At 38.2% G+C, this 12,375-nt stretch overlaps 1 protein-coding gene across 1 annotated transcript in view; it reads left to right on the forward strand.

Annotated features, from left to right (window-relative positions):
• The first annotated feature begins 349 nt into the window (after window positions 1–349).
• Window positions 350–12,375, forward strand: part of LOC142052360 (sodium channel protein type 5 subunit alpha-like) — a 48,362-nt gene continuing 36,336 nt past the window's right edge. Inside the window, exons 1-7 of the mRNA XM_075082262.1 lie at window positions 350–679; window positions 2,068–2,186; window positions 3,556–3,645; window positions 4,717–4,845; window positions 9,029–9,120; window positions 11,202–11,408; window positions 12,049–12,112. Coding sequence (XP_074938363.1) covers window positions 407–679; window positions 2,068–2,186; window positions 3,556–3,645; window positions 4,717–4,845; window positions 9,029–9,120; window positions 11,202–11,408; window positions 12,049–12,112 — 974 coding nt within the window. The 5' untranslated portion in view covers window positions 350–406. The remainder of the gene's footprint in view (window positions 680–2,067; window positions 2,187–3,555; window positions 3,646–4,716; window positions 4,846–9,028; window positions 9,121–11,201; window positions 11,409–12,048; window positions 12,113–12,375) is intronic.

Raw genomic sequence — 12,375 nt, forward strand, 5'->3', positions numbered from 1 at the left:
AGGCTTCCTGGAGAGGTGGTCGATGCCCCAAGGCTGACAGTGTTTAAGAGGCGTTTGGACAGTGCCCTTAATAACATGCTTTAACTTGGTCAGCCCTGAATTGGTCAGGCAGTTGGGCTAGATGATCGTTGCAGGTCCCTTCCAGCTGAAATAGTTTATTCTATTCTATTCTATTCTATTCTATTCTATTCTATTCTATTCTATTCTATTCTATTCTATTCTATTCTATTCTATTCTGTCTGTTCTGTTCTGTTCAGTTTTCATACGGGGTTTCACAGAGGGAAGAAATAATTTATCTAATGGCTACTAGTTTTAACTTTTGTATTATTTCTGTAATTTTCTAATTGTCAGTAGCTTTCTCTTTTAAGTTACTTCTAGCACTGGAAACAAACATATAGAAGGAAAAATGGATCCCTTTTTTTGGTCATCAGAAGCCAACAGCTTTCGACGTTTCACTCCTGAGTCCTTGGTAGCAATCGAGGAACGAATTGCTAAGAAAAAAAAGCAGCAAGCCAAAGTTAACCAGAAGAATAAGGACCAAGGAGCTGAAGAAGATAAACTTGCTCCTCAGCTTGATCTGAAAACCTGCAAAAAACTGCCATCTCTATATGGGGATCTTCCTGTGGAGCTCATCGGGGAACCCCTGGAAGATGTTGATCCATACTACAGTGATCACAAGGTTAAAAATTTCAAAAGCATTTCTTTGTATTTAATTTTGTCTGCTGAACTCTTAAGAGATAGTAAAAGCTCTGTTCAGGAGATGCTGGTGTTTGATTGTTCTGTAGACAGATCTTTGAACATTGCTAGCGGTTTTTGGGCAGGAGTGCTAAGGTATGCTCCACACCATGTAGTGAAAAGGTATATTAATCTCCAGTCAGTAATCAGAGTTAATTATGAAAACATGATACACCTGATAAATACACTTTGATAGGAAATATATTCTGGGAAATATATTCTGTTTCTCTGATGTCTGTGGGGCTGAACTCTCTGTTGTACAAACAGCAGCTGTCAAAAGGTAGGTCACACTGGACTTACTGCAGATGTTCTTGCTGAATTACAAATATACAAATTAGGGGAGACATTTGAGATATTTCAGGTACTCTGTGTAGCAAAACCATACCTTTTCATTACAGTAAATCAATTTTCTGTTTTATATGTCATCAGCTTTGTTTATTGTACCATATATACATTGTATATACTCCATGCTATTGCAAAGTGGTTTGTGTTGCCTGTAGGGGTGTGCAAAGTAGGTGCTCTCGGAATCCCTTCTAAATGAAATGTCTGTTGTATGATTGCTCACTGTTGAGGGGGACTTGACCTGAAGAGCAGAAGTTTCCGTCCAGTCCTATGTTGCTGTCTTTTATGTATACCAGCAAGTCACCGGAGTGCAATAATTTAATCAGAGAACATGCAGAAAGCTTTGTTCTTCCAGAGGTTTTTTTTCCTCAAACTATTCCAAGTGAAAACTCTTGATGAAGAGAAACTGAGGCTGATTCGGTTAAAGAAATTTAGATAAGTTAGTGAACTGTGTTTTTGATTTAAGAGATTTCGTGTTTTACCTCATATGGCAAAAGCACTGAGCTGCATGGGCCTTCGAGGGAATTTACAGTGTTACTTGATAATCTAGAGATATTCCAAAATTAAAATTTTTGCTTTGACTGCACCGGATTCTGGCAGTCCTACACAATATGTATTTTGTAAATGATCATTTGTAGCCTATATGCAAGCGGAAGGCACTTTTGAGTAGGATTAACACCATTGTTGCATTCCCAGAACAGTATCCTTTAATTACTCTGACTAATTGAATATGATCGCTTGCTCTTCAAATTCATTCCCATTACAGCTTCTTCCTCCCAGGCAATAATGAACTTTTATATGGCTGGTGTCTTGCTTTCAACATATAGTATTGTCAGGTCACAGCTCCAAGTAAGAATACAGGAAAGCTTTACTCATAATTGCAGTTAAATATAGTTATAGATGCAGATTTTAAAACCTAAACATTTAATTTTTGGCGAAAATTTTGTTTCATTAAAATATTTCACCTATTCTGAATCTTTTTTTTAATAGACTTTTATGGTGATAAATAAAAGGAGGACTATTTTCAGATTTACTGCCACGCCTGCCTTGTGTATATTTGATCCTTTTAATCCAGTCAGAAAAGCAGCAATTAAAATTCTGATCCATTCATATCCTTTTATTGGTTTCCCTTATTTCAGTTTTAAATTATACTGTACCATTTTCTGTTATTCTTTTCCTCTGTTCATATTAATGTAAATGTAAGCTATGTGGCTGTGATAGAGATTTTTTAAAAGCTATGTTAAATCTTGTTTTACAACAGCTAATGTATTTACATGGTGTTGGTACAAGTAAAAATGTCAAAAAGCTTATATTTAAAGTCAGATTTGCAGATATGAAAAAAACATTTAGAGGCTACTGTATGATATTTTAGCCCATTTCCAGGACTTTTTCTAAATCTCCACTGTGCTGACAAGCTTAAATTAAAAAAAAACAACAAACAAACAACAGAAAAAAAAACACCAAAAAAACAACAAACCAGGGACTCCCTAGTTATTAAAACATGAAGGATGTGATTTGTGGTAATACTTTACTGAAAGAGTCTGAGGTAATCCTAAGAAATGTATGTCACACTCAAGTTTAGAAAGTTCTGAAGAGCACCCATCTTTTATATTTTTGCAAGAATATAAACGTAGTTCGAAGAATGGTGCAAAACCGTAGGCTGTGTAGTTTCTGCTCTTTCCGCCAAACGTCTGTTTTCATTTGGAATTATTAATTTGTAGAAATAGGTCCTTTTATGGGAACTTAGGGCTGACTTTGAATGCATGTTCATGCTTTTAGAAATGACTAAATTTGCTGTTCAGTTTCAAATAAACCCTAAATTTAAGACCAATGTTTTTTAAAAAATGCCACTTTTATTAGGTGACAAGTGAACTTTCACGAAAGGATGTTTTTTCTTATGTATGTTTTCATCACCTGCCACATAAACCGAGAACGTTTTCTGAACTCATGGCAGATCATAGGTGTCTCTTGTAATAATGTCTCTATGGACTCCCACTTTCAAAGAACATTGGTTATTGGTAATTAAGCTTTTTCATCTGGGTTTCCTAGGCTTAATAACTTTATTTATTACAGGTTTGTGGCCTGTTTCTCTTTATTCCATGCTCCTTCTGGGAAGAAATGGAGGTTTCTAGAGTTTCAAATAACAACAGAGCACAGAGGACTCAGATTCTTTATTTTCAGTTATTTATGTTCTTCTTGTCTTCTGTCAAAAATATTATGTCCCACTAATGTCCTAACTTCCAAAACTATCTCCACATGCAGATAATTCATTGTTATTTTTAAACCAGGAAGTTGACCCAGCTGAGCAGAAGTTTGATCTGACATCAGTTTCTTTGGAAAACATATGAGAAGTCCTGAGCATATTCAAACCCAAACTAATTTTTTTAACATCTGTATGGGTTTCTGTGTGTAAATCAGCAACTTTTCTGAACTTCATTGTTTTATAATGTAGCATGTTTTCCTTAACTTATTATTCACATTATTTGTTGGCTTTATTACATGTACTGTGATACTCAATTGTGCTTCCATGGCTGTAACTAAGCTTCCAGAAGGACTCGGCTGGACTGAGTAAGTCTCTCCGTTGCCATTTGTTCACTCTTCTTCTAAGGTTATCAACATGCTGGACTGAAACATTTAAATAATGTGGTGGTCTAATTCTGGGGCTTGAAAATTCTCAGACAGACCTCTGAGGAAGATTTAGGATGATTATTATTATATCACACAGTCTTCCACAGAGCTTTGGTGCCTTTTCTTAGGGACTTACCATATGCCCTTTTCTCTCTGTTGGCTAATTTTGCCATCTGCTGTAGCATAGAAGGTTGCCCCATTTTTCCTTTTAAGGATTAAGCTTTTTAGAGAGACTGTGCACCAGGATTCTAACTTAATATCTCTCATTCTAAGGCAATAACCTGCATGTCTGTTATGGCCAGCTCATGCAAGAAGTATAAAGGGATAAATATATGTATTCCATTCTTTCGTGCTTTTCCTGGGGACACCCCTAGTTCAGTTGTTCATCTTAGTAAGTCATATATTTATAATGCCTTGTTACCTTTTGAAATTGTGCACTGTATCCAGTGTAACTTGAGTTAATGTTCTAGAATTAAATCTTGGAAATGTGCTTGGAGCCTCAGAGGTTCTATAATTTTAATTCCTCTTGGGGTAAGCGTGGCAATAATGATAGCTTAATCTGATGTAGTATTTCTTTCAGTTATAGAGTATTTGTCAGAATGAATGTATAAAATGTGCAAACTTTACAGGCTAAAATAAGTCTTTGCTGTTATTGTTCTGCCAGAATGTTGAGGCTTTGACATTTTCCAGCCTGCTTTAGAACATAAACTCAGTCGTAAATCTTTTTCATAAGGAAATGTGAGCTATTCTTCATCCAGAAATAGTATGGCGTGCTTATGTGAACATGCGTGATTATAGATTTATGTGGAAATCTTACTAAAATTCAGGAAGGCATCTTCTTATACCCACGATGTTTCTGAAAGATATGTAACCTGTCCTATTTTAGTTCACATTTTCTACCTTTATCTCAGTCCAGTGACTAAATCATAGAAAAGGTAGAAATGTGCCTGAATGTCTCAATCTCATTAATATTTTTATTCCTGTAACTTTATTATGCACTTTCCTTCTCAGATATCTTTTTACTGGCATATATACTGGTGAAATATTGATAAAAATATTAGCAAGAGGACTTGTTTGGAATGAATTTACCTTTCTTCGAGATCCGTGGAACTGCTTGGATCTTCTTGTTACCGTTGTAACGTAAGTAAAACTCAGTTGTTCTTTTACACTCAAGGGACAAACATGTAGCTAAAATACTATTTGGTATTGCTGAAGTTCTTTAGAGCAGTTGGCATCCTACCTGCTTAAGAGTTACTGTGGTTGAATCACCCTTTGCTTATCTGCAAAGAGGAAAACAGTCATAGACACTAAAACAAGGCGTAAATGCAAAGCTCGTCTTAGAATTGTTTGATTATTCTCAATGTAGCACATATTTAAATTTTGTTAAGAGGCAATTGCATAGACAGCTGAAACCAAGCATGCCTCTATATTGTCTTGGTTGTACTCTGGGTCAGATGAAACTCATTTGAGAAGGATCCAAAGTGGGTCACAAGGTGTTGAATGACATGGCAATAAATAGCAGATGAAATCCCAAGAATGTAAAGTGATGCTCAAGGAAAAACAGACCTAGCTTTACATACACAGTTATGGGCTCTGAAATAGCTTTTGCTTGTTAGAAAGAGAATGTTGAAGTTAAAATAGATAATCTTGTGAAAATACCGCTCCAGTGTGCAGTCATGATCAGAGAAGGAAATAGAAAATGAGGACATTATGGGTAAGAAATAAAGAAAGAAGCAGAATACGCAGTTATTTCAGTGCATGGCCTGTCTTTTTCTTCAGGACTATATATAGTTTTGCTCCTGACATCTCAAAAGATGACAGAATTAAAAAAGATAAAGAGAAGTTGTATATCTTGTATTCCACACAGTATGAAACTAAATAGACTAGAACTCTCATGAAAAAAAACACAGAGCAGGAACACGGTTGAAGTCTGTGGCACAGAGCTAAAAAGAAAGTAAATAATTTATTTTTTTCTCCTACAACGAGAGCTGAAGGCACCAAATGAAGTTGTCAGATAAATAGTTGGCAGAATAAAAAAGGAGTAGTTTTTCACACTACGTGTAGGCATATTCCCCTAGGAGGTTGTGGATGCAAAAAACTTAGTTGCATTCAGAAGGCTTCTGGACAAAATCCTGGATGAAAACACACTAAGAGTTATTTTTAACACAAAGTTACTATGTCTTGTTCAGGAAGCCCCTGAGCTATAAATTTGCTGGAAGAATTGAATCTGGGAAGCATCACTTCCTTGATTCTGAACTCCCCTGTAAGGATCTGTTGTGGGTCATTGTTGCAGACAGGGTAGTAGGCCAGATGGATCACTGCTGTGGTCAATTTTAAATTCCCATCAAAACCAACCAGGTAGATGGACAAGAAATGAGGAAGAAACCAAGTCAGAATTTGCATCTCCAATGTGGAATGTTAATCTTAAAGCAAAGCAGGCTTACTTGAAGCAGTGAACAGATTCACCCATGCCCAGCCTCGGCTTTCAAAGCAAATCTCTCTCATTTAGCATTTCTGATTAGTTTTCAGTTGTCTCGTTCTAATTTATTAGAGGTGTAGAGTAATTGAGATTGGAAGGGACCTCTGGGGATCACGTGGTTCAGCTCTGTGGTAAAAGCAGGACTAATTTAGATGAGGTTGCTCAGGACCTTGTCCAGTCAAGTTCTGAGTTTCTCTAAGCATGGAGATTCAACCACCTGTCTGACCAATCCATTCTAACCACATAGTGGGGTTTTTTCCTCCCAGATTTCTAATGGAAATGTCTCATGCAGCAGCTTACATCTGCTGCCTCTCCTCCTTTCATGGTGAGCTTCCAAGAACAGCCTGGCTTCATCTTTTCTAAGCCCTTACACTGGGCAGCTGAAGACAGCAGTAAGATTCCTGCTCCATCACCCCATTAGCCTGCTCTTCTTCAGGCTCAACAAATCCAATCCAGCCTAACAATTTAACCATCTAACTATTGCCTCACTTGGAGCCCTGGTTGGACTTGCTCCAGTATGTAAAATGTCTTTCTTACTCTGGAGAGCCCAAAGGTGGACACAGTACTCCAGATTCAGTCTCAGAAATCACCACCTTCAATGTATGAGCTAGACTCCTCAACATATGAGCTAGATCAGTAAGTGGTAGGCGTTCCACGTCACAAGGGTACTCTGTTCATTCATGTTCAATTCGTCTGCCCTGACCCCACCAGGTCCTTTTCTGCAAAGCTGCTCATTATCCAGTCTGCCCTCAGCTCCTACCTGTGGTCGTGATGACTGAGGTGCAAGACTTTGCCATTGCTTTTGCTGAACTTCATGAAGTTTCTACAGCCCGTAACTCCAGTCTGTCAAGCTCACTCTGCAGAGCAGCCTTGCGACCCAGTGTTTTGACTGCTAACCCCAGTTTAGTATCTGTGATTTGTGGAGGGCACACTCTATACCATTCTTCAGGATGTTAATGAAATTGTTAAAAAGTATTGGCCCCAGGACTGACCGACCCATGAGGGTCCGCTAGTAACCAGCTGCCAGCTGAACTTTGTCCCTGTGATCACAGCCCACAGATGTATGGATAATATTTCACTTCCACAGATTTTGACACTAGACTCGGGGACCTGGGAGGCCTGAGAGCAGACCTCACTGGTAAAGACCAACTCAAGGCAGCGTTGAGCAGTTTCAGCTTTTGCATGTCCTATGTCATTAGGTTCCCTGCCTCCTTGAACAACAGGCCCACATTTTCTTAGTCATCTTTTCACTGCTGATGTGCTTAAAGTAGCTTTTCTTGCTGCCCTTTGCATGCCTTGCTACCTTCAACTGCAGCTGAACTTTGTCTTTCCTTGCTTCATCCCTGCATGCTTGGCAATGTCTTAGCGTCCCTTCCCAGAGCTCTCTCTGCTTTAACCTTCTGCGTACTTCCTTTTTGGATATGAGATTAGTCAGGAGCTCCCTGTTCAGGCAAGATGGTTTTCCACCACATCTGCTTGACTTTCTACAGACTAGAGTGCATCGTTCCTGTGCTTTGAAGAAAATACCCTTGAAGATCAACCAGCTGTTCAGGGGGCCACTTTTCCCTTTGGGGGAGTTTCAGATCCCTGAAAATGCTTAAATCTGCTGTCTAAAGTCCAAGATTTTTATTCTGCTGTTCATCCTAGTTACTTCTCTCGGGGTCTTAAACCCCACCGTTTCATGGGCTCTGTAGCAAAGGCTGCCATCAGCTGTCATATGCTTGACTGGTTTTTCCTCATTTGTAAATAAAAGGTTATGTCATCACACACATATATATGTATATGAACAAAGTATTCTTATGGGTAGTCTGTAAGCCACTAAGGAGTTTAAACATCGTTAATCATCAGTAACTATCAAGTAGTCCAACAGCTGTATGAACAATTCTATTTTATGGTCCTACTTCCCTACTCATACTCCTAATTAATTTGTGTTCAAGCAGATATAAGCACTTTGTAATATAGTGTCTCCTTCTGGTTTTTGGGTCCTATCCTGAAACAAATAAAAGTATTTGGAAATTAACAGTTAACTCAAGTGCAGTTATTACTTAAGGTACTTGAGAATTATTTAATCTTACAGGCTAGGCAAAGCCATAGTGTTCTGATCTATTGCCGACAAAAGCTGTGTTTTGAGTGGGAGGTAGCCTAGATCACCTCCAAAGGTCCTTTCCATCCAGTGTTTCTCAGATTCTACTATTGAGATGTTTTATTTTAAGGAATTCTGTTACCAGTTATGACCTTGTCATAAGATGAATCACGTTCATGTGCATTCTGACATGAAAGAAGTCTTTAAAATATGGGACAACCTGTTAAAGTGCTGTATAGAATATGCAACTCTTAAAAACATAATTTTCTGAAAGTTTTAAATTGTTGAGATGCTTAAATTGAAACTAGTTTCAGGACTCAAGTTCTAGTTGACTGTTAAATAAAAGACAGCCAGCCATGTGGTACAGAATTGACATATTGTAAACCTAGTTTTGCTGAACTCCCTTCTCCTAAAGTATATATTGTGTAGCTTTGAGATAGCTGCAACATATACTTTCATGTATAGCCTCAGTATGCGAGGGTTGTATCTTTACTTGACATTTTGATGAATAAACACTTCAAAATTTAAGCATCCAAATCCACACGAAGTAAAAACTTGCTGTGTTTCTTTTCAGAGGCACTCTTCAAAATTCTCATATCAATACCTAGAGATGGCCTTAGATTCCTAAGATTAGACATCTACCTTAGGACATACTTGACCTATTTATTTTCTAACTTGTTTGTTACTGTGTGCTCAGTATGCATATGCTCTGAAAAAGCTAGATCTTTGTCATTCAGTTATACGATGGTTTAATTTTGTAGGTATATTACTATGTGTAAAAGTACGGGCAAGGTTTCAGCTCTTCGAACTTTCAGAGTACTGAGGACTTTGAAAGCTATTTCAGTAATACCAGGTAAGGAACAACATGTCTCACTAATTTTCTCTCCACTTCAGCAGTGTGCTATTTCTAATTCCTGTCCTGTTCTTGTCTTCCCTTTTCTGGTCACTTTTTGTGACAGTTAATGGGATCCCAAGGTGTGACTGTTTTACAGGCTGTAGTAACTCAGCAGCATCCTAACAGAATATTTTTTATCATCTTTCCTCAAAATGATTTTGACGCAGGCAAATTTTTGTATTTTCAGCTTTTTCTATCCCATCACTAATGTTCAGTTTTACTTACCTCAGTGCCTTTGTCTTTTTACTCTTCTTTCCTGAGCAGCACACCCTGTTCAATGTGTTGTCTTAATGTAATGATGGCTGTACCACCATATTTCTGGTCTCATGTTATATTCCATCAGCTTCATCTTCTGTTGGTTTATTTCCCAGAATGCTGACTTCACAATATTTCAGAGTTTTTTCATCTGTTTGTTTACTGACCACAGCCACTATCTAGATTGAGCATAATACTTTCATCAGCAGTATTTTGCCTATGCTGTCCAGATATTTTTGTAAGTCATGCCAGTAATTAGGATACCAAAGTGTGGATTTCAGAATCTAACTGTAAAAACTCATTTGAAAATCTATAAATGGCTATATATCCCATTGTTATAATATATAATATATATTTACTTTACCATTTCTGTGTAATTAAACAGGAATTAAACATAGGACGTTTCATTTTTAATGTCAAAACCACCTGTCAATACTTTTCCTTTCATATCCACCATGGAGAACAGAGATTAAATGTAATTTTACCTTCTTCTTGTGAAAGACTTTTAGAAAAGGTTCTGGATATCATTCTCTGCCTATACCATATTTCAAATTCAGTTATTCTGCCAGAATATTGGTCTTCAGTTTATATATGACCCATTTTCACAGAATCACATAATGGTTGAGGTTGGAAGGGACCTCTGGAGATCATCTGGTCCAGCCCCTCCTGCTCAAGCCAGGACACCTGGAGCTGGTTGCCCAGGACTGTGCCCAGATGGCTTTTGAATATCTCCGGGGAGGGAGACTCCACAGCCTCCCTGGGCAACCTGCGCCAGCGCTCAGGCACCCTCACAGTAGAAGAGCGTTTCCCGATGTTCCCAGGGATCCTCCTGTGTTTCAGTTTGTGCCCATGGCCTCTGGTCCTGTCACTGGGCACCACTGATCAGAGCCTGACTCGCTTTCACACCCTCCCTTCAGGTATTAATATACATTGATGAGACCCCCCTGAGGCTCCTCTTCTCCAGGCTGAACAGTCCCAGCTCTCTCAGCCCTTCCTCATGGGAGAGGTGCTCCAGGCCCTTCCTCATCTTTGTGGCCTTTGCTGGGCTCTCTCCAGTATGTCCATGTCTCTCTTGTACTGGGAAGCCCCGAACGGACCCAGTGCTCCAGGTGTGGGCTCACCAGTGCTGAGCAGAGAGGAAGGATCACCTCCCTTGACCTGCTGGCCATGCTTTGCCTAACACAGCCCAAAAGTACCATTCGCCTTCTTTGCCACAAGGGCACACTGCTGGCTCATCTTCAACTTGGCGGTCTACCAGCACCCCCAGATCCTTTTCTGCTAAGCTGCTTTCTAGCTGGTTGGTCCCCATTGTATACTTTTTTCCCCTCTCAGGGTCATAAATGTTCTTTTGCTTTTAAAGTGGTGACATCTGTAAGGCATCATCTGCTATGGCAGGATTCCCTGGGGTCAGCAGAAGTTATCCTTTGCTGTAATGTGTATTTGGCACAATGTGAAGTACTTGGTTAATGTTAATCAAGCACAGAAATCTGTCCATAGTCATTAAAGCTTCTAAGCATTTGCTTAGAAACCATCTGAATTTAGAATTATCAAGCTAGCAAAATTAGTGTTAGAGAAGGAAGAGAAAGACAAATAAGTTATGATTAGGAAATTTAAGTGAAAATACTCATTCCTATGCTTTATTTCACCTCTTTTAATACTCTGAAGTTACAAAAACATTTACACTGATTATTTTCAATGTGCTTGCAACTGTTGTATATTGTCATACGAGAATGCTACCACATTACTCTTCTCCTTTTACATATTATCAAATCTTATTTTTCTAGGTCTGAAAGTCATCGTAAATTCACTCATTGAATCTGTTAAGAAACTTACTGATGTGTTGATCTTGACTGTTTTTTGCCTGAGTATATTCGCTCTGATAGGCCTCCAGCTTTTTATGGGCAATTTAACATCCAAATGTGTCCTCAATAATGCTACATACAATGACACGTTGTGTGAGGATGCCAAGATATATGTACCAAATGATGCAGGTAAATTTTATTCTTTTCTCCCCATACATAATCTGCGTATCTTCATATGTATGTCTCGGTTTCTCGCAGAGATGTTAAAATACAGTTGCGTGTATTTCTCACAAGAAGGTATGTCCTTCCATTTGCACAAGTAGTAATATGCAGACTCTGGGACAATTGAGTGAGAGATTAGTGAATGTGGGATTTGGATAAAGATTAGCAGTCTGTGGGATAGAAGGGACTAAATTTTCTATAAGCATTTGCTTCTTTACCTATGCACATTACACAGGGTTCCTAATTTTAGTGGTACTGCACAGGGAATGATTTTTTTTCCCATCATATTGTTCAGGTATTTTGCCTCCTTCTCAAAGAGATTCTTATGTTTACTGAAATTAAAATAAAATCTAATATTGTGACTTATACAATTAATATTTTTTTTTTAAAAAAAAAGTTGCCATAGGGACAGATGTGCTGAGAAACAGCCCTGTCTGCCTTTTCTTGTGAAAGGGGTCTTTCACAGAGATTTGGTCCATCAGGCTGTTTTTCAAAGTGCAGTAACATATGGTTTACTTCACAGTACCGTAGGAACCAACAACTTCTGATTTTATGATTATTATATGATTATATAATGATTATTATGATTATATTATTTTTTTATTAGATATCTGCTACAGAATGAATAAATCTACTGAAATACTGCTCTGTGGATTCAGTTCAAATCCTGCGTAAGTGAACAAAATAGTTTTAGTACTTTCTTATTTTTGCCTCCGGATGTACGGTGCTTTTATTATTGGCCGAAGGAATGGTGATGATTTTTCAGGAGGGTGGAATGGATGTGTGTGGGTTATTAAATTAAAAACCACATATTTCACATCAGAAAAAGAATGAAATAAAGTACTAGGATGCAAGCAATTATGTACGTGCTTTGTTGCTGACCAGTGGTGATACAGTGGTAACGTAAAATGGTATAAAGGAGAGGGGGAACAGA

The sequence above is a fragment of the Phalacrocorax aristotelis genome, chromosome 2 (genome assembly GCF_949628215.1).
Source record: "Phalacrocorax aristotelis chromosome 2, bGulAri2.1, whole genome shotgun sequence".
Taxonomy (NCBI): Eukaryota; Metazoa; Chordata; class Aves; order Suliformes; family Phalacrocoracidae; genus Phalacrocorax; species Phalacrocorax aristotelis.